Consider the following 22,474-nt stretch of genomic DNA (forward strand, 5'->3'; position numbering starts at 1 on the left):
AAGATTTATTTATTTTCCATTTTCAGAAAGTTCACTTATATGTTTTCACCACATTTGAAATGCTAGCAGATGAGATTTAAAAAAGAAAAAAAAAAAGAGGTTCACTTTCTTTATTCAAACCATTACTTCTGAGTTCAATGATATCGCTGCATGTTCAATATAATATTACAATAACTGTTTAATACTAGTGTGCTAGAAACTCGACTATTAACACAGAATTGTGAAGAAATAGAAATTTAAAGGAAGAAATTAATTCTCATAACAATGTAACAATTTAAATCAATAAATTTATCAATTTAAATCAATCGATTTTAAATCAATTTAACTAAGTTGCATCCTTTTTAAATGCTAGAAAGTTTATGGAAACTGTCTAGTAAATATTATCTTCTGTATTTTTTTCTTTTTTATGAAGAAGTGGGCCAACTTCTTCAGGGAACTTCTGGCGGCACAATGGGTATCCCAGCCTGACTACACCAACAACACCCTATAAACACTGCAACACTGCAGACGGGTGTAACTTCTTGGATAACGAATACTCACTAACACTAGCTCATCATATTTCTTCCTCATTATCTCCCTATTTTTTACCCATTCATTTATATTTTCCCTTTAAAGATGCCTACAATCGACACTTAAGGGAACCATAAAAGATCTTTTTGCAGGGGAATCGGTTTTAGAGATACTCCCTCTACAATATACATTTACGTGGTGCCCAAATTTAAATTAGAATAATTTAAATATTTGCAGAATGAGTAAGAGGAAATTTTCTAAGATTATTTCAAATTAGAATTTAAAAAGAATGCAGTAATCTTTACCTTCCACACAGAGTCACGCGTGTTATTTAAAATAATTACTTAACATGTTTATGACTCTCAAGAAATAAATTCAACTGCCTAATTTAACCTTCAGTTTTAAGAGTTCTGACCTAACACATGCCAAACATTTCTTTATAAAAATATTTTTATTTAGTTCATTATAACTGTTTAGAATTTTCTGGCAGCACATTGGGTATCCCAAACTAAATACACAAACAACACCCCTATACGTAGGGCCTGCAGAGATAGTTGTCGGGTGTATTTAGTCCCGTCTGTGTTAATAAATGTTGTAGTCTTGACTGCAGTATTGTTAATTACAAAGTTTATTACTATATCATCATTATGTCTTGATGAGTAAGAGGGCCGCGGCGATGAGCGCAGAAGGGTCTGGGCGAGAGCCCGCCTGGAACCGTCGCTGGTGCAGATCTTGGTGGTAGTAGCAAATATGTCTAATCTCAGAGAAAGTAGAGATTAATTGAAAACAAAAATATTTTTGAGAACGCCAGACGAGCGTAGAAATGGTGTTCTCCTCTTACAAATCAGAGCGAACTGGGGTGAATATTTACAATCTATCACATATATTAAATACGTGAAGCCATGAGGGATATCACTTTCTTTTACGAAATCTTTTTGGGTCACCAGGTCTTAGCATGTTCCAGCAGACTGGCACCTACGCGTCCATCTATTATTATTTTGACTACTCTAGTATTTATTATTTTAAAACAAAACTAATTCTTTTCTTTGAGATTATCACATTTCTGTTTCTCTTTTATTACACGAAGCAAATTTATATTTGTTTTTTTTAACTCACCTTTAAAATCTTGTCTACTTTGATTCAATTCTTATAATTAACCATTTCAAATAGTTCTATTATTATCCGTTGTTTTGAACTGAAACATTCCTTTTTCACTCTTGCACCAACCAGGAACAGCGCCTTGAAATGTAACCTAAGATGATTCAGACAATTGCCAAAAATAAATTCGATCCGCTTCGCGAATATCACCTGTAATAGAAAGATAGAAAGCCATAGAACCAAAGTTATGCAAAAGTTTTGGATTGAATTAGTTCAGATTAGGTACGAGGCTATAAACTTACATTTACCGCGACCCATCTATTAAGTTTTGTTTTTCTTATAAGCCCACGAATTGTAAACCGGTTTTTTCTTAATAAGCTTCTAGCTGTCTAGAACATAAACTATTTTGGCCAAGTTGTAAGTAAAATAGTAGTCCCCTAGTTGAACATTAACGACAAAGGGAATCTTATAGGTGGATAGTTTTACGGATTACTTCATCATCCTTTTTGCCTAATTCGAACATTACACTAAAACTTTCTTTTTGTCATGCTTCGAATACTAAAATAACAGAGAAATACTGTACATGTTTGGCGCGCAGAAAAACTGTTACTTTTCTCATGGAAGGTTTCATTTTTTCTGCCTTATTGTTTGACGTAGAGATAACAGCTGGACAAAAAAAATAACTTTTCATTATGTTGCAAAAACGAAAAAAATCGATATAAATATGCAAAAGAGTAGAACCTATTGTTTAAATAATTTAAATCTGATAAATTAATTGACGAATACTATCTGCACATCGATTCACTTTCATTCTAGAAAGGATAATTGAAATTCTCTTTGAAAGAAATAAAATCTCTCTTCACTGAAAACAGCAACTCTTGCCAAAAAAAACAAGTTACTAAGCACAAAAGTTGAATGAATAAAATTCTATTTACTTTTACAATAGAATTACTTTCTCCTCAAATATATGATCTAGAAAATATTTAAATTCAAGGCATATAATAATAAAAGAACTTAATAAAATTCTTCAATGAGTCGAACTTTAGAATTAAAAACAGAATAAACTTCTGTGAATGTTAACAAAATAATAATTAAAATAATTTCAATAAAATAAAATACGAATTTAAAAAAGTACAATGAATTATTTATCAGTAATAATAAATTATTATTGATAAATAGTATTGATAACATCATGGTTTTTAATTTGAAATAAAACATTACGTTTTAAGATCAAGATAAAGTGTGTGTATATAATATATATATATTTTCAGAATTAGTTTAACATATATCAAAGCGTTCTTGAAATCAGATTTCACTTGTTTCTTTCTAGCTGACTAGATAAAAAAGAACGGGTCTGTCGCCGACTTAGAAAGTGAAGAGTTGACACTCGGTATCTTCAGCAAAACATTTTATTGTTTTGCATTAAAAAAAAAAAAAAAAAAAAGTCTAAAAGTATAAGTATTCTTTACGTACTGGCCAAAAGATACAATTTTAATGAGAGGAAATTTCTAATGGTCCAATGATTTAGTACAAAAAATAATGAAAATGAAAATTCCAACACTTTCTCTTACTTCAACGTTCTATAGAAAAAGTTTAATGTGTTATGAGTGAAGATTATACTTTCAGTTCTAGCATGTTATGAAAGAATTTTAAAATGAAAATAAATAAATTATTTATAATTGTTGAGAAATCTCCTATAAGGTACATGATGGTAAAGTACCATGATCAACACGAAGCATATCAGCACAATTTCTACGGAACTTTCTGGAGAAAATGAATTTTCATCAAAAATATTTCCATGCATTTGCCCAAGAATTAGGCCAAGCTATAATAAAAGATCTAGTTCTCAAAGGCCGTCCCTTAAACTATTTCTAGTGCGTGGTTTAAGAGGAGAAGTTCTCTCCCACAAAATGATCAAAATTAATTATTCTGAAAAGATATTTCTAAAATAAGTGCAGATTGTAGAATAACTGATCGGTTACTACCGAAAAGCATAAGGTTCCTGCAGGATATTTTAATGTAACAAGTAATTAAAATTTTTGTAGATGAGATATAGGTGAATAGAACAGGAATTGTTTTCAAGCAGGTTTTACTTCAGTAAAATCATTTGTTTATTGACATCGTACGACATCAGGATGATAAGGGAGCAGATTGAATCATATAGTAGCTTCTAGAATGTGAATAATAAGAAAAGAGAGTGTCGATTCTAAGTAACGTTCACGAAAGTGACTGTTTAAAATCACCACAAACCCATCATACAGATAAATAGCTTCTAGTACGGGAATAAAGCAGAGAATTAGTGCAGGAGAGTGAAATGAACGCTTAAATATGTGGAATACGTTTCAGGATGGGCTAAAAAAAAATCTTGGAAATAAATATGCTAAGAAGGAGAACAAAAACAGGCTTGCAGGAAAAAATTTTATTTATCACAGTTTTTTTGGGCAAAGAAGCTAATGGAGGTTCATTTGGGAAAACGTTCAGAAATTATGAAAGTCCTTGAACTATTCTAATCGCCGCTATGACTATTCAACGTTTATATTTTGCTCAATTATAGAGACCAAACAGTCTATAATTGGACTAAATTTTATAGGTATCAGAACATTGAAAATCGAGAAAATGCAACTCAAAATTGAAAGTAATAGAACTTAGATATTTATATAATATAAAGTTAGAAGCAGTCTACAATAAAAATAAAATGTATGAACAAAGATAGAATTACATAAAAAACATAATAAAATTAGCCTAATGAGAATGTGTCCAAAAAAACGAACTTAAAAAAAAGGATAAGTCAAATTTAATAGATTTTGATAGATATCTTAGTTGCTACTAATGAAATTTTTTTATTGATTGGATCAATTACTTCTTTTACATTTTGTGCTACTTCAACAAAAAAATAAAATAAAAAGGAATGTGTTAAGCAAAGCGGTATTTTGAGCCAGTGAGATCATTTTCAGGTCCATTTTTCCAGCTATCCCTAAATTTGAGATTAAAATGCACTAAATGCAAGTAGGCTGAATCAATTTTTATAAAATCAAAAGGAATACCTAAACGTCACTAATTGGTTTGAATTATTTTTTTTTTTTTGCGCACCAGTTATTTTAACGATGTAATTATTTTGTAATGTATATTCATTAAATGAACTAAACCAAGCAGCATTGTAAATTTAGAAATTTCAGATTAAAACTTTCCCTTTTCTTAAAGAAATGTTTAACTAATAAATCAGCTTAAATGTCATCTGTAAACATTTAAGACAATTATTGGGCGGAAGAAAAAAAACGACCAACTTCAACAATATGAAAACTTACAAAAACAATTAGACCTGCGTGGTTGTACGATTGGGATCCACTGAAATAAATAGGCTCCAAAGAAAAAAACCAAAGGCTTAATTTATAAGCCTACTTTCGGACGTATAAAACGTTAAGAATTAGCTAGGATTTTTATTCAAACCTTACACTGCAACATAACATATAAACAGTGTACATAAAAGAGCCACAATAAATCCATTGGGTCAGAAGTGGCGTACGCCTTTCAAGGCCGCCCTACTAGAATCTAATCTTACATAACATATAAGTACTATTTATAACCGGCACAATCAAATCAAGATAAGAACATGTCAGATTACAATAATCCTAATTTCTAATCCAAGCACACTAAATCACAATAACTAGACAATCCATTGGAAAGTAGCAGTTTTTCCGTCAGCAGCATATTGTCGATCAATAGCATGCTTTGTGGCTCTCTTAAGCACATCCTCTCCAAAAAACTGAAGAATATAAACCTCTGAAATGACCGCTTTGCTGTCAGTGAACAGCACAAACCTCCTTCCAGGTTTTTTTTCTTGGGTATTTTGTAGTGCAACTTGCAAATCTTAATCTTTTCTTTTAGGTAGCTTAATGGGAAATTGATATGACTTTTCAAAAACGTTTTTCTATGATATTTCCTGCCACTAGTACATAATATAGCCTTCTAAGATTTAAAGCAATTAAGCATTTAGTAAACATTTCAAGTTTGAAGGAATCAATTAATTAAAATTGATTAATAATTATTAATTTGCAGTAAGAGAAAGCTTATGAAATTTCACAGCATTTTTGTTTTGACACTTGAGCTTTAAACCAATTTTACTAAAAAAGATTTATAAACAGAAAAAGCGTTTAAAAAAAGTGGGTTAAAGTGCAGCGTAGATCGAGATAAACACGAGATTAACGGTTCATGAAGTGTTTGGAAGTGCACACGACAGACCAGTCGGATCTAATACAAACTTTCTCTTTCTCCTTGACCTTGCTTCAAGGCTGTTCAACTAACATGCACACTTTATATTTATTTACTTTCTTCTTCTTCGTCGTCTTCTTTTGTGTCCAATCTTCTTTCACCCATTATCCTTTGATACGATACACTACCTTTAACTAATTCGTTGGGAAATTATACTTAACTGAAGAAAAAAAAAAAAACATAGAAAGTATGTTCTGTCTAATGTGTTGCTTAGATCTAAATATAACTTAATGAACATAATTATTTACAACAGAATATTTTTTTTATGACGTTCTGCTTTTTTTTTTTTGTTAACCATAATGGTTTCCGAACTCCGTTCGAAGATCATGATGTCTTTTTGAACAATGTGTGTCAGAACGTTGCAGAGAATGAATGTAAACTTACACTTGCAAGGCGCCTTATTAAAATGTTAACATGAAATTGATCATTGATTACAACTGACTTGAGGTTGATGGACTAACAAGAAAAACAATGTATTCAGCCTAAAATTCTCTCTTACTGGTTAGTGAAGGAGAAAAAACTTAGTCTACTTACATATTTCTGAAGTTTTTGCACTGTAAAGACTGGAAAACACCATCGTCTCTAAAATAAAACAGATCCGAAGATAGCAAAAACCTTAAACTACCACAGGATGTACATCCACACTTAATAATGAGTGATAAATTTAAACGTTCACTACTTACACACTGTTTATTTGAAATATATTGTATTTTGTAAAGCAGAAACAGCCCTGTTAAAAGTGTCTTTTATTATTATTATTATTTTTTGCGAGAACCAAGATCTTTCCCCCACTAGTAATTCTAGCGATATGATCTCATCTGGGATCAAAGGTATTATACCTCAAGTTAGCGATTGTAACATGTTCAACCAGGTTGTGGAAGGCCGCTCAAAGCTCCAACAGAAAACGCCTCGAAGTTACTTAGTTCCCCACACTTCCCTGTGGAGATGCTTTCTGAATCTAATGAGCTTTATAAAGAGGCTGTTCGTAGATAAAAATGGATGTCCACAGTTCTGGGTTTAGTCGTGCGTTCTTTAAAGCCATTACTTTTTTCTCCCTCTAAAATTTGAAATATCCTTAAAAAACAATGTACCAGAAAATATTTTTCAAATACAAATCAATAGTCCTGACTTATTTAATTAATTAGTGTGGATTATCTAAACAGAAAATTGAGGAAAACTTTCAAAAATAAATTTTGAATAACATTGCTTTGGAGTCTACTGTGATATGAAATTTCGAATCAGAACTTCCTGCTGATTTTTAGTTTCATTTTCAATTATTTTGACATGTACAGGGGGGAAAAAATCATCAATATTAAATTCTTTGTCAAAAACACGTTATAACTCTTTCCTAAGTTTTTTTTTTAACAGCAAAACTAGAGAAAGCTCTACTAAAAGATATGTATATCTCCCAAATAGGGGCTTTCTGTCATACCAGCTCAGGAAGTGTAGCTTTCCTTAAACGGACAATAGTAGCTCTCAATCACATTTAACTGTCAAACACTTCTTATATCCTATATATTAAAAAACAAACTTCACTTTCTCAAATACAGAAACCGGTTGTATTCGTTTTGAATAAATGCAGTAAGACTAGATTATGTACTCTTACAGCAAAAAAAAAATGAAGGCGGAAGATTCAAGTTTTTTTAATTATTTAATTTTTTGATTAATGATTTTCTACTGAAATATGAAAGTGAGTAAGTAAAAAGATGATCTATATAAATGAAAATGAAATTAATAGAAAGTGTCATTGCCAAATTATGTCTTTTAAAAGCTGCTTACAGAAGTAATGCTGACATTTTCAAGTGCATCAACTCTCCATTTCTTTAGATAAACAAGAGAATGAGTTTCTAATTACCATTTTTTTAAATATATAATTATACTGTATTAAATAATAATTTTAAAATGATTAAAATATTTAGTGCAATATTATTTATTTCTGTGTTTCAGAAACTATTTCTAGTGATTTGTTTGACAAGAGGAAGGGCTTATGAAATCCTTCACAGGGCGAACAAGATACGATTTCCAACTGAGTCTACACCATTAACCCAACAAGTATTTACAGATTTTTTTAAAAAAATTAATCTATGTTTAATTGTCATTTAATGAGGCTGGAGCATCTTCAAGGCCGTCTTGTGACGAAGGTCCCTAATCGGGTGAAAAAAATCTATTTATATTGCTAAGAGCAGGCAATCTTAAAAACTATTTCCAGTTTCATCCTTAGAAATACAGTAGAAATGTGAAATTTTTGCGGTTATTGAATCTTAAAACTTCCGACAGTACAGTTAAAATTGCTTAGGAAAACTAACATGTAAATTCATGATATTGTATTACGAATAGAAGATATGTTCATTTCCTCAAAATTACCGTATATTGTGTAATCTTTTGGGGGAATAATTGCTACTTCTTACCATTAAAGTCTTGAGGAGCTTCCGATCATAGCTCTGCAGCCAAAATACTTAAATAGACCATGTCCCAGATTTTAATTAATTATTTCACCAATTTGAAAAACATAAATTTCTTCAACTTCATTATACCTGGTGAAACGAGAAATTCTATATCAAAACTATCCGGGCAGGACAGTTGTATAAGGGTTGATCGTCAAAAAGTGCACGGAAAAGCGTAACGTTGAAAAACATCCAACTTTGACCATTTTTTTCTCTTTTTCTATAAAAGATAAAATTCCCAAATTTTCTTTGTAATGTAGGGCAAATCCTCCTTTATAACTGTAATTTTTTTGCAACAACATAGATTAAATAGTTATATTACAGCTACTTAAATGAATTATGAACATACAATTTTATGTTTTAATATCTATATTACTTTTCAAATGTAATATCTGATATTAACCGACATGCCGATGCTTTTTTTTTTTTTCTTTTTTTTTATGCAACAAAATTGATTTTACAGATTTATACTGTGGGGCCTCCAAATCTGTATGAGGCAGAAAGTCAAGCAGTACCAATTGTAATTAAAGGAATGAAAAATGTGCCATATGTACTACATCAGGTATATCTTTCAAAATACATTTAATACAGATATGTAATTGGTTTCACCGGAAATGGTCTTAAGCCAAGGATTACAAAAAATGACGGCTGGAGGAAGATTATTCACTCAGGTGAATGGTTATCTCTTTCCCAGTCATAACTGAATTTAGTCTAACTGTGGTATTATTTGTTTACAGGTCCCAATAGCCAATATTCCATATCCTGTGGAGCTCGGAACTAAAGGATTCAACGATGGTATGATGCCATATTATCAACCACTGATCAGAGAAGATGGAGAATTTCATCATACAGTACCACCGCCCATTAGAATTCCAGTGTATACACAAAAAACTGTGACAATCACTAAACCAAAACAACAAATGACCATGCAGAATGTGCAGCACAAATCTCAAAGATATCCAGAAAGGTAATACTTGTAAAAATTTCGAAAGGGAGGGAAAACAAAACAAACAGAAGGCAGCAACCTCGGATTATCAATCAGATTTGGGTCCTATTCCCAAAGCTCTGCAGCCAAAATACTTATAGACCATGTCCCTGAATACAATAGGCAATGATCCTCACCATGATCCTGTACAAGGTCCAGGACTCCATCACTAGACGGCTTGTGATATGATTCTTGTCGTTTGCCTTGTCTATAGAACCTAATGGAATGAACTTCTCTGTCGTTTGTAGGACCTAAGTAACAATCTTCTCTAGCCCGAAAGCTCCATGGTATTACTGGGAGCCTTTTCACAGAAAGCTAAGTTTTCTTCAGATCTGGGCAGCTCTTCTGGTGAGTTAGAGTCCAACTATCCGCACACGTAGGCGGCCTAAGATCTTATAATTTCTTAGACATAGTGCTCTTGCTGACTAAAGATTGCTAAACTTTTTTCAAGTTAAGAATTTTTGGATTATGGAAAAATTATTCCTCAATCAAACTGGACGATTTTCTCCTGCAAAAGTAATTTTACTTCAAAATCAAAATGAAGTAATACCTGGATTAAAAAAACATTTCTTTCAACAAAGGCGTATACCAAAAACAGGTGATGTTAGCTGGAGAATATAAGATTATTATTAATAAATTAGAGTATTCTCAGTTAATAATTGTAACTGCGAATATTCTAAAACTGTTAATGATATAATACTCTTAGAGCCAGCATCATTTGTTTCAATAGGCTACACTCTTTTTTCTTTATTTTATGTTTAATGTTAGACCTAGAATCACTTTAAATGTACGTACACAATGTTGCGTTATACCGCCCAAAAATTGATTGTTTTCTTCAATAAATACACCAATAACTTTAAGATTTCATTTTCTTTCCTTCTTCTCTATTAACTAAGAAATTTAAATCATTCTAATAACTGATAATACCTGTTTTTTAAAATTTCAGAGTGAGAATATCTGCACAGAAGTACACACCGAATCAGCAAATTAAAACAAGACCCGTTTACAGCCCACAGTCTGCACCAAGTCAAGCTCACCCGAACAAAGAGCTGAAACATCACATCCCAACTGTTCCCGTTTATAAATATCCATTGGTTTTACAATCTTCACCACAAAACACTCACTACAGTGAATATCCAGAAAATAATTTCGATGAAGAAATCTACAGAAGGCCAGTCATAAAAAAGGTGCGCATTAATCAGAATTCAGCATCCGTGCCACAGTATAGTGAAGAATACGGAGATTCTGAAGAAAAAGTACCTGAATGGAAATTGAAACCAAACGGTGGAGCAGTACGAGATACTAGTCATGAAAGTAACACACATTATTACAAGAAACAAAAGTTACAACGGCCTGAACAAGAAGATAGTAAGTACTATGATGAAGATACTGACGGCTCTTTTAGTTATGAAGATCAATTTAAAGAGGTGCCACCAAATTTCAACAGATACAACAAACATTACTCGCCTGTAAAGTCAAATGCTGGTGTTCACAACAAACCAAAACATGAATTGAAGAAAACTAGAGAACCAATCCATGAAAATTTAAAACAATATCATTACCAATCTAAGCCAACGTCTGTAGAGTTTTTCAGCTCCAAAGATATAACTGATACATTTCCTTTTATAAGTAAAGAAGAAAATCATAAACATTCTCTTCAATATAACACTCAAAGCACTAAAAAAGCACAAGAATTTACTAGTCCAAAGATAATTAGTGGTTCTGAATGGATTCCAATCAACGCTCCTGAAGGTGCACTACCAGCCAAATCGTACGATATACCTGCTCCTGACTTGTCAAGAGGCCACCCACAATGGTCCAACAGCCAGGAAGTTAGTTTAGAACTTGACGATATATCCACAAGAGATCAAAGACTGGGAAACGTTGTGTATGGAGGTAGGAAACAGCAGCGTACAGGTGTAGTTTCAGCTAGTGTTATGGTAAAACAGTAGAAGAAAATTTTTTTTATTAAAATTCAATTAAAAGCTTTAAACACGCAAAAAAAATTTTGTAAGAAATCATTATAAATTATTTTGTAAATATATATTTCAAATAAATAATTGTAATTTACATTAAATAGTTGAAATGAATGTTAACATAAATTATTTAAAATATTTAAGTAAATGTAAATATAAATAAAACAATTGAGGTAAAATTGATCTCTACGTATTAAAAGATCAATTACATTTTTGTAAATATATAAAAATCACAACCGTTTGTAAGCGTAAACAAATTTAATAAATATAAAATTTCAACGTATCCATTACCTTCTCTAACAATCATTTAACCTCTTTTTTCTGGCTCCACATATTTAAAATCGATATAATCGAATACATCCTTCTCTGATGAAACAGGTAAAGGTTTGCCAGGTACACCTTTAAATAAGAAAAGAAATAATAATAATAATAATTATTAAAATTGAGGCAATTATTATTTTTAGTGTTTCAGGATATAAAGTTGGATATCAAAAATTGTCGTAACGATTATACTTCCATTAACTGCTATAGAAAGGAAAGCAATTACTGCGAACATATCAAATGAAAACAAATACCACATATGGATCTTTGAAAAAAAAATATTGCTCAAGTAAAATCGCTTAATTCTAACAAAGATGCCTGCTCCTAAAACTGTCCTAGTACCGTCTACTAGTTCCATTCATGTACCATGAAGATACTGACAGGAGTGGACCATGATTTAGAACAGGAGTACCTCTCTTATATTCCAATATAAGAGTTAGTTTTTCTAGTTTATTTCATAAACGAGTTCGATTGTAGCTACAGCTAGTGAAAAATTCCAGAGAAACGGGCGTTCATCGATACTGGTTGGCCAGACTCTCTAGATGTATATCAATTTCTTTGTACAATTCAGTATGTGTCAGCTCTCCCAGATAAAAGCATATCTCTTCCATTTCTCTAGAAAATCGGTTCTATATCGCCTTCAGCTCGAAAGCTAATAATAGGGTAAAAATTATGTCTGAAATCTGTTAATATTCGTCCTTATCGTGGATCCTGTGTAGCTCTTCAAGGCTGATTTTGGATGCTGTAACCCATAAATATGTGCCATATTCACGTTTGTGTTCCTAACATAAGCCTTGTAGGCAGTCCCAGAAGATTCTGAGAAGCTCCCCATTTAGAAACTCTAGCTTGACTCTACATTAATATCAATTTACAGGAAACAGCTAATACAACGTTCACACTATTTAATAAGACGCGTTAGTTTTACTGGAATGTTTGCAGAAGTGGGGATGAGAGGCGATATTTCTAGGCTTTGCTAAACTTAAGTTAGTTTCCCAGAGAGAAATCTGTTCAATCTGGGAATTTCTCACAAATAAGTGCAACATAATTCCTCAATAGGAAATTCTAGAGAATTTTAATTCAAGATTATGAAGGGAAGATTCCTCGCTCTAAATATCGAATGTTGCCGGCCGCAAATGATACCAATATATAAATATCTAACTGGAAATAAGAAGACGCATAGAAAGAGGCAAATAGGCAGAACCATATCAAGTTAAACTAAGTCTAAAAATGACGTGAAAAAAGGAATCGTCTAAAATACTGAAGAAGGAAAAAGAAAGTTGTATGAACGGTTGAAATAGCATAAGATATTCAAAGACAACGAAAGCATACGCAAAAGTGATGATTTGAATTCTGCAAAGAGAATATAATAAGTTAAGTAATGGTCGCTCTTTGCTGAAAAATAAAACAGTAAATAAGGTTACCAGTAGATCCTATGGGCCTCAGACAGTATTCATTCAGCGTAAATCCTTGGGTTAATGCATGCGCTCTCATTTCTTTGTTGAACATATCACTGCCAGTAAAATAGAGTACAGCACAATGGTACTGATCATGGGGCGTTAATCGAATATCTAACCTTCTTGCAAGTCTATCTGCCTTACATACACCCTAAAAATATTAACAAAATGTTTTATGCAACAACGAAAAATTAAACACAAACAACATTATTAACATACCATAAATTTGACATCACCCAATGATATAGTATCAGTGATCAAGTTTTTCTGTTCCAAAGCCGAAACTACACTTTTAAGTAATTTTGTTGGACGCTGTTTATCAGTATTTTCTGAGTCAAACCTCGGATGAGTTATCAATACATCAACGTCACCACTCTCAGTTTTGCCTCGCCTAATAGTTGAAAGTAACTGAATATAATTATTACTACTTAAAATAGTTTATAACATTACTCTTTAATTTTTTGCAATTACTTTCCGAAGAGCGTTCCGAACAAGTTAAATACCGTTAAAAAATAACAACCAGCATTTATCTCATATCTATCAGTAATACAAAAATACTTAAACAAACCAATATAAAAGTTTGAAATTTGAATGAATTCGAAACGAAGTTGAAAACGTCCCAAATTTAATGTTAAATATCTAACAACCTATTATTACTAGAACATAGCCACTATTACTGCCTATACAGCTAACTTTTCTCTACATTTTGGTAAAGAAATCATTGAAATATGATAAATACGAAAAGAGATATAAACGTTTCAAATTTTAACCTATTTGAAAACCACGAAAATCAACCTTCAATATCTCGTTAACTACTATCTTTAGAACATTGCTATTTATACCAATTTTGCAGCTATCTTTTCTCTACAATTCGGTAAAGAAATCATTGAATTCCAATAAGTACAAAAAGAGATATAAACGTTTGAAATTTGAATGAATTCGAAAAGATGTTGAAAACGTCCAAAATGTAATCTTAAATATCTAACGACCTATTATTACTAGAACATTGCCACTTTTACTGCCTATACAGCTAACTTTTCTCTACATTTCGGTAAAGAAATCATTGAAATATGATAAATACGAAAAAAGGTATAAACGTTTAAAATTTTAACCTATTTGAAAACCACTTAAATTCAACCTTCAATATCTCTTTAACTATTATGTTTAGAACACTGCTATTTATACCAGTTTTACGAATGTTTTATGAATGTAAAAGTAAATACGAATGTGTGTCACCTATAGCAAATCATAAATAAAAATAACATTTGGATACAACATTCAAGCAGAGAAAACTTGATATGGCTTAAGTACTATCAAATAAATAAATAATTTGAAAATAATAATTACTTCTAATTCACAGCCAAACCGTACATTGAAATCGGTTTCTTGTACTGTCAGTTTTACATGTTTACTCCAAATCTAGAACGCTACGTTTCTTTGGTTCCCTAACTGATAGCTCCAAGGAGATTAATTACAAAAAAAAAAAGCCTTTTTGCAAACTAAATTAATTTAAGTTAAAACAACAAAAAGAATAGCTGAGTTCTTCAATTTCTCTAAATAAGTATAAAACTCTGAATAATTATCTGTGTATTCTGTACCTGTAACTTCCACAAATGGTTATTAAATAATCTTCATCAACTGTACCAATTTCTTTTCGAATTATGTTTTCTATAATTTCAATTTCTTTGCGGGGTATTTTTATCTCAAAATCTTCAAGATATCTAAAAATAAATAAAAAAAAATGTTTAGCGGAAAATTAGTTTACAATAAAAGTTCAAAAAACCTTATTGCATAAATGGTGTAAAATTTCAGTGGTTGATTCTTCACAGAACGCATCCTTCACCGATACGCACTTTCATAAATCATGAGAGCTAGATTAATCAGTTGGTGTAGAGAATTCGACTTCAACTATGTGTCTATCTCAAACCATACTTTCTGACTGAGCGAGGATTACGTGTGTATGAGTTTTATTTACAATGTTTTTGAACAATGAAATATTTTCATAAAAATAGTGAAATAAAATTAATTAAATTGATCAATTAACCTGTTAAAACGGATGAAAGTCTGAAATCGATCAGTAATATAATAACCAAGCGTTCTAAGAGGAATAAATTCAGCTATATTATCCAGCACTACGGACCTAACCACACTTTCTACCGTTCAGAGATTTTCTGGCTAACTCACAAAATTTATGTACTTTATAAAACCTTTCTATAAAAATACACAAAAGTTTTACAAGAAATGTTTAAAACGAAACTCCAAAATTGGCTACCTTTAACATTAACAACAAAACTGTCACTGCTTAAAAAACCAAAATACAGGCCCTAAAGTTGTGTTATGGGTTAAAAACGAAATACGAACACTATACATTAAAAAAGACATACTCATGCTTCCAATAATAATATAATACCCACTTTAGTAAACAATTCAGAAAAATTTCTTTCGTCAATTAAACCTGACGACTTATGCAGCAACCAATTATAAAAATATAAGAACCTTATTTTATCCCTTTTGCATTCGTTTTCTAATTCTGGAATGTTTTATGTTTTCTTTAAAAAAAAAATCTAAAATTGATTATTACTTCAAACCAATTAACTGATGGTGATTCAATTTATCTTTATTATTTTTCAAAACTTCTATAGTCTTTATACCCATTTTCAGTAGTTCCTGGGCTTTGGCTGGTCCAATTCCAGACACTCTTGTTAACTGGTTGACTGCTTGAGTTGTATCATCCTCTCTTATCTGTATTCACATCAAGAATTACAAAAGAAAATAATATTAAAATTCCAATATAATTTAATAATTCAAAAGAATTTAAAATAATAAAATTACCACTTCTAGTTTCCTCAATTTTCCAGTCTGAATGAATTCTTCGATTTTAGCTGCAATTTTAGCTCCAATACCATTCAATTTTTTTGCTTCCTCACCACTTTTTATTCTTACAGGGTGCTCGGCTAAAACCCTAGCAGCTTTTCTGTAAGCATTGTGTTTATGTATATTTCGATTGACATTCTTCTCATAATCTGCTAGCTCTGCAAAATTATTAATACTGCTACATTATGTCAATTCTCTAAATAAGTGCATAACATCCAAATAAATTTAAGGACACTTTACGAACAATCGTAAAGGAAAAAATTTAAAGGAATATGAGATGAAGGGCAAGAAACCTTACCATTTTTTGGTAATGACAGTAGTGCGCAAAAACATTACTTTGCATTTCGAAGCAAAGACTTTATAAATTAATAAATAAATAGCAAAGTAGCTAAAATTTAAATTTAAACATACCGTTTAAGAAATCACAAAAGTCCTGGTTGAGGTTATCATCGCTAGGAGCTTTTCTCTTACCCATATTAATTTTAGTTTACAGCAATTCCATTTCTTCAACGTCTCAAGAATCGTTCCTACCAGTTATCACTAAACTAACTGATAGCCCAGTAAACTATAGACACTACACAACCTTCTCCAGGTGAAAGTATAAGCATTTAACAGTACGTAACACAGTAGGTACACAGGAAGGTTATATTTGTAACCAAGTAGATTCGTTAAAATGGCGGCATTTATTTCTTCGATTTAAATTATTATTAAAATCTCATTTCTTCAAAAGAACTAGGTTGATGGATAAGTTTTAACGTTGAATTTAAAAGAATTTAAGTGAGAGAAAATAAACTAACATAAGAAAAATTGCACATGTATTTTATGGAGAAAATAAAATGAAATTTTATAATAAATTGATTTTCTATCAAAGAATTCCTTATAGAATAGAATAGAATAGAATAGAATATATTTTATTTTGCCTGTACATATGTTTTACATACAATAGACTCGTCATAATAATCACAATAAACTAGTTATAATGAACTTTGAAATGATCCGTCAAACAATGTCTTTGTACAATTTACTTCAGTTCACTCAACTTTGAAGTGAGTAACAGTCCATCTACTTGACAAGAAGTCCTCTATTTTATAAAACATATTATTCAATAAGAAGTCTTTAATAATTTTCTGAAATTCCTTTTTCTCTGTATTTCTTATTGATTGTGGAATTTTGTTGAACATCCTGGCTGCCATCATGCCCGGCACATACATATGTATGTATGTCTTGATTTATAAATATGGCCTGAAAAATAGAAATATTACAAAACAAAAACGGTATTTTGACGAGAGGATGAAATCATGAGAGAACTTTTAGAGCTCGAGGAATTTTCCTTTGGTCGCAGAATGATGACTTAATGAGTGAATAAAAAATAGCATGGGGTAAATAGTTATCCTGCTGATACTGCACTTACCTCTTAAGTCCAAAATTGCCAAATATGGTTTATAGTTTATAAAGTGAGACACCGTAGCTCGCCTCCATGGTGTTTTTAAACTTTTGGTTTTAACACTTACACTGTCTGTCTTCAATTCAATCTTCGTCAGAGCTTTGAAATTTCATACAGTGAATCTAAATGAGCGAGCAATGAGTATTTATGAACGATGACGATAAAAAACCGTTATTTTTTTTTTTTTTTTTTGGCGCATCAACAGCTGAGGTCATTAGCGCCCGGAGCTTTTTCCAGTGCACTGCCGGCCTCCGGACAGTGTTCTCTCGTTACAGACAACACTGTCCATCACCGGACAGTGAGCTGTAAGAAGCTCCTAGGAAGAGAAAATCTAAGGGTCAGCTGCTGGATTCGAACCCGGGACCTCCGCGTGGGAGTCCAGTATGCTAACCTCATAGCTAATCCCTTCCCTAAAAAAAAAAAAAAAACGTTATTATATATAATTACAATTATTTTAAAGTTTTAAAACTATATTACTATCATAACAGAGGTACTCTCAGATTAAGTGAGAATTGTAAGTAGCTGTTGTCTTTTGTCTATTAATATTGTCGCTATATTGCAGGACCATGTCAATTCTTTATTTTTTTTTTCTATACGAATGTTTATTGGACTTTAATTTAAAATGTACCGCAGGGCCGGATCTGAAATCACCATTATTTATTTTTTGTATCATGGATTTTTTTTCCAAGTGATAAAGACTGTATGAAATAAAAGAAAGAAAAGACACACTTCTTTAATAAATAAATGAGGTAATACAAACCATACCAAATGCGACACAGGTACAACTATTTGCCAAAGATTTGTAATAAATATTTAAAAACTTGAAAAGAAATCAGATATTATGTAGGAGTTTAAAGAAAGTGATAGAAAATATCAAGGGTTGAGAAGAGTAAAAGTATAATTTGAAACTGAATGTTTAAATTAAAACAAAGTAATATTGAGTGAGGTGCATAGAGGAAAGGAGATGTATATTCCTTTTTTAAAGATTAAAACACATACGCTATGGGTAGAATGAAAACTTAGCTCTAATCGTAAAATCTCATTACAGAAACCAAAAAGTTTAGATTCTGTATTGAATGAAAAAAACAAAGGGAAACAACTGAGATGCTGAGGGATTAGCGAACTGGATTCCCACACGGAGTTCCCGGGTTCAAATTCCGCTTCTGGCTTTTAGATTCTATCTTCCTAGCTCACTGTCCGGTGATGGACAGTGTTATCTGTAATGGAAGAACAATGTCCGGACCACTAAAAAAAGCTCCGGGAGCTAATGCCCTCAGATGCAAAAACAGAGAGAGAGGCTAATCAGTTCAGTCAACCTTCTGTTTTATTTCGTTCCGCACCAGATTCGTTTAAATTTTAGGAATTGGCAGATCTTGTTTCAGTTTTTGCTATTAATAATGAAATAATTGGGATTTTTACATTTTTCAGTCTTTTTAGGAACTTCCTTGGGCCCAAAATATCGACAGTGGACCTAATCACAATATCCCTTAATATGATATTAAATTTTTTGTGCATAACCACAATATTTTTTTCCTTACTTCTGTTTAATTTGCACATTATTGGTAACTTACAATTTATAAGATATAATATTTTTCCAATCTGAACCTTTTATGCTCCCGAGTGCAGATAAATATCAAGTAAATTTAAATTTGCTAATAAAACTCATACGTAGATTTATATCAATGCAAAGCGTTTTTAGAAGAAAATAAAATGTTAGTTTTTCTTTTTTACCATGGGTTATTTTTCGTGAGCAATTTAAAATAACTGTTTTTTTAAAGCTAACTTTCGGGTATAATCGCCCAATATCGTAGTCTGCCAATTCCCGCTTTTCAAAGTAAAATTGTGCAACCTCAGCAGTTTCATGTTCGTAACGTAACAAGCACCCAGTTGTTTTATAAGTCATAGCAAATTATATATATATCTCATGGTGAGTTTTTATTTACTTCTTAAGTACTTTTGATTTTATACATGCATTCACCAAGTAAGCATTATCGGCAAGCGACGAAAAGCGCTCTTATGCCTCAAATGACAAAATGTTAATGTAGCAAAAATTTGTTCTTTCCAATCATCGATTTGAAATTTTTTAAACACTCAAGTTACAATGATTTGCTATTACCAATTTATCAAGTTTTCCTAATAAATACTTTGTTACAAATTAAATAAATAATTTATAAACAGAATTCTGAAGAGTGGACAATATTCAGAGCGCCTCGTCTTGGAAGTAACACGAATTTTATTCCTCGTAAAATGATTAATAAGGTTAATATTTTATTTTTTTTAATTTTCTATTTTATTGTATTTAATATGATCTGTATGTATAAGCTTTAAAAATTTCGCTCTTGGAACATTTATAATTGTAGAGGTCATTACCGCCTAATCTTCCTTCTACACCTTTTATGAGATTTAGTAAAGCTAATATGGATAAACTATTAGAGTACTATCCGGATAGTAAACCTTGGAATGTTGGGCGACTTATGGGCCAGCTGTGGAGAGAGTTACCAGAAAAAGAGAAGCAACCATATTTCGACGCTTATAAAGCGGCTAAGGTAAGTGCTTAGCAATCATTAATTAAATTATATTTTACAATTTATAATTTGATTCGTCATTGTATTTTAAGCTGACAGTTCGAATAAGCGCACTCATATAGATGTAGACACTCGAGTTAAAATGATTTGCTATAACCAATTTATCAAGCTTAGTTGATCATGCATTATTTAAATAATCTCCAACAGGAATCTAAGAAATACCTTTCTGCCTTTTTATTTTTGTTTGTTTTTTTTGTAGTCGGATTACGATAAGAAGTTGAAGTTATTCCTCACTGCAACGTCAAGAAACTGTTATACAGGTTCGTTTCACTCCAATAAAAATATTCATTACAGATAATTTTTTTTTCCTATTCATTGCTAATTTTTAATAGAAGATCAAGAATCGTATGTTAAAGATGCACCATCCAATGAGTCTAGTACATTTTCTGAAAACGAAGAATTTGGAATTGAACCTGCTGAAGATGAAACAGGTATATGTTGAAATGTTAGTTACGCAGTATTGGATAATATTACTAATTTTAGCCGTTGTAGCACTCATGGTTTTTATATTCCTGACAGGAGTCAACAAATCTGAGAAATAAACTTAGTTGAAGACTACTTTTCATGATGGATGAAAATCCAAAACCGGTCAGGAATATAAAAAAAATCGTACGATGATAGGTGAAAACAGCGGTATTAAGAAGCTTTTATTATTATTATTAGTATATTTAACTTATTATTACTATATTTAACTTAATTCTCAAAAGACAGAAAGAAAAAAGTGCAGTTCTCTTAAAAAATTCAATTTTCTGTTTTTGTTTTTAAACTAATTTCATTATTTCAGATCTTTCAGACGACTCATTTGCGGAAATCCGAAAAGCGCATTCCCGTTATGTCAGAAACAATCTTCTAATGAAAGTTATATTTTCTGATACTAAAGTTTTTAAAGATGAAATTACAAATTTCAACGAGAGATTTGAGAGACTGAAAAAAAGTGGAAATACTCTTGAAGCATATTTGGTATTTAACTTTTTTATTATTATTGAAGATGCTCAGTATTTCTCAATTATTAATTTAGTTGTTAAGTAAATTGTTAAGTGGCATTTTAAGATTTACGTGTGACCTTCTTTCCTAATGAAAGATGAGAAACCTTTGAAAGAAATTAAATGATTCCGAGTGCCTAATTGCCAAAGCGGTCAGAAAAAAAAAGTAGTTTTGGCTGGTTATTTAATCTGCTTGTAGTTCTTGGAAGGGTAAATTGTGCATTTTCGATTAATAAAAATCGTGGCTAGTGCCATGTATTCTTCTGAAAATTGAGAGTCCTAAGAACTTCGCACGAGTTGAAGCGGTTCAAAGGTATGGAACTACTTTGCTTCATCCATTACCAAGGCTTAGTCTATGTTTTCTCACTGGACTTACCATTGTTCATAAGAGTATTTATAAGCCAGTATCTAATGTCATTATTGCAATAATGTTTACTCGGTACATGCTATGAAACCTTTAATTTGACAGTAATGGTACTAAAATTGCAGAAAAAACGTTTGGCTGAAGTCCACAATCTAGAACAGATTCATGAGCAACGTATGAAGGAAATTCAAGAATCTAACGCAAATTTTCAGAAACAATTGAGACAGGTAGTTCAAGTTGTTTTTAATTTTTCTTAATATCCTTTTAAGAGAAAGTATTTTGATGTCGAGTTTTCACCAGGCTCCTTTTGGACGTGCCTGAATCCAAAAAGTGTTTTTTAGAAAATTTGGTATAAGTGTGAGCCAAGAAGTGTAGGGTGCGTACGAAGTTTCTCGCAACCTAGCGCTTAGCCTTTTACGTTGCCTTTTCATTTCTTCATCAAGCCATTTTTGTTAAACTATAAATTATAGTGAAATAGAATTTTAGAGATTACCTAACCCACAAGAAATGCCCTCTGTCGAATTCTTTTGTAAAAATGTTACAAAAAAAAAATAGTTCTACATAATTCACTCAGTTTCTAAAAAACTACTATTTTACACTTTCAGTAAGAAGTCTTTTCTGAAGTTATTTTAATTTTTTTCTCTACTAAGCCTTTAAAAATTAATTCTTTTTGCTTTGATTATATTCATGAAAATTTAGTCGCATTTACTAACATGGAAGAAAGATAATTTAAAACCATTACTTGCAAAAATTATATTTAATATTTATGCTAATTTCATCTTGAATAATAATAAATATAGAGGCATGGTTACCTATTTATTTATGTGAATTTTTACTTTTGAAATCGTCTCTCATTATTTTGGAGTAATACTTTATTTATTTATTTCTTGTTTAGAATATGGTTTATTCAAAACTGATCAATTGGTGCTCTCTTCCTCCAGGAAATAATGCAGAACCTTGAGAGTTTCATGATGTTTAAATTATGTTATTTTATATTGTGATATTATTAACTTTAAAGTTTGGTTTATGCTCTTTAATATTATTAAAGTGAGCTTATGTGTTAATTTCAATATTTCATTAATGGCTTTTATTTTTATAAGCAATTTCATTTTCTCTCTCTTATAATAATATATTATTATTATATATATTATTATTATATATAATATA

The 22,474-nt window shown here is 31.1% G+C and overlaps 3 protein-coding genes and 1 long non-coding RNA gene across 14 annotated transcripts in view; 2 read left to right on the forward strand and 2 right to left on the reverse strand.

The window, feature by feature from the left end:
* The window catches only part of LOC141450762 (uncharacterized), a 22,234-nt gene extending 18,959 nt beyond the window's left edge, over positions 1–3,275 (reverse strand). The window contains exons 1-2 of one of the 10 annotated variants that reach the window (XR_012456293.1): positions 1,911–2,659; positions 1,627–1,818 (exon numbers count right to left, since the gene is read on the reverse strand). This is a non-coding gene — a long non-coding RNA (uncharacterized lncRNA). Of the gene's footprint in view, positions 1–1,626; positions 1,819–1,910 lie in introns of all 10 variants that reach the window. The other 9 variants (XR_012456302.1, XR_012456295.1, XR_012456297.1 and 6 more) reach the window with 9 other exon arrangements.
* LOC141450759 (uncharacterized) overlaps positions 1–11,258 on the forward strand; it is a 14,651-nt gene extending 3,393 nt beyond the window's left edge. The window contains exons 2-5 of the mRNA XM_074121526.1: positions 7,825–7,929; positions 8,785–8,883; positions 9,059–9,288; positions 10,253–11,258. Of these exons, the coding sequence (XP_073977627.1) occupies positions 7,825–7,929; positions 8,785–8,883; positions 9,059–9,288; positions 10,253–11,258 (1,440 nt within the window). The remainder of the gene's footprint in view (positions 1–7,824; positions 7,930–8,784; positions 8,884–9,058; positions 9,289–10,252) is intronic.
* A 311-nt stretch (positions 11,259–11,569) lies between these two features.
* On the reverse strand, positions 11,570–16,590 carry LOC141450760 (DNA polymerase beta-like). The gene is made up of 7 exons (XM_074121527.1): positions 16,343–16,590; positions 15,890–16,089; positions 15,639–15,799; positions 14,656–14,778; positions 13,277–13,448; positions 13,025–13,208; positions 11,570–11,681 (listed from the first exon to the last, which is right to left on the reverse strand). Exons 1-7 carry the CDS (start codon positions 16,404–16,406, stop codon positions 11,590–11,592), a joined length of 996 nt encoding a protein of 331 aa, XP_073977628.1. The 5' UTR covers positions 16,407–16,590; the 3' UTR covers positions 11,570–11,589.
* A 2,441-nt stretch (positions 16,591–19,031) lies between these two features.
* Positions 19,032–22,442, forward strand: LOC141450761 (SWI/SNF-related matrix-associated actin-dependent regulator of chromatin subfamily E member 1-like). Of its 2 annotated transcripts, none has more exons than XM_074121530.1 (8): positions 19,032–19,302; positions 19,554–19,634; positions 19,736–19,921; positions 20,160–20,220; positions 20,296–20,391; positions 20,745–20,920; positions 21,433–21,534; positions 22,203–22,442. In XM_074121530.1, exons 1-8 carry the CDS (start codon positions 19,300–19,302, stop codon positions 22,266–22,268), a joined length of 771 nt encoding a protein of 256 aa, XP_073977631.1. In that variant the 5' UTR covers positions 19,032–19,299; the 3' UTR covers positions 22,269–22,442. The 2 variants fall into 2 exon arrangements, with proteins under 2 accessions (XP_073977631.1, XP_073977629.1); XM_074121528.1 differs by having other exon boundaries at positions 19,042–19,302; positions 20,293–20,391; positions 22,203–22,441.
* The last annotated feature ends 32 nt before the right edge of the window (positions 22,443–22,474 follow it).

This window comes from Rhodnius prolixus, unplaced genomic scaffold, assembly GCF_049639745.1.
Source record: "Rhodnius prolixus isolate KJV_2025 unplaced genomic scaffold, Rpr scaffold_8, whole genome shotgun sequence".
In the NCBI taxonomy this organism is placed as follows: Eukaryota; Metazoa; Arthropoda; class Insecta; order Hemiptera; family Reduviidae; genus Rhodnius; species Rhodnius prolixus.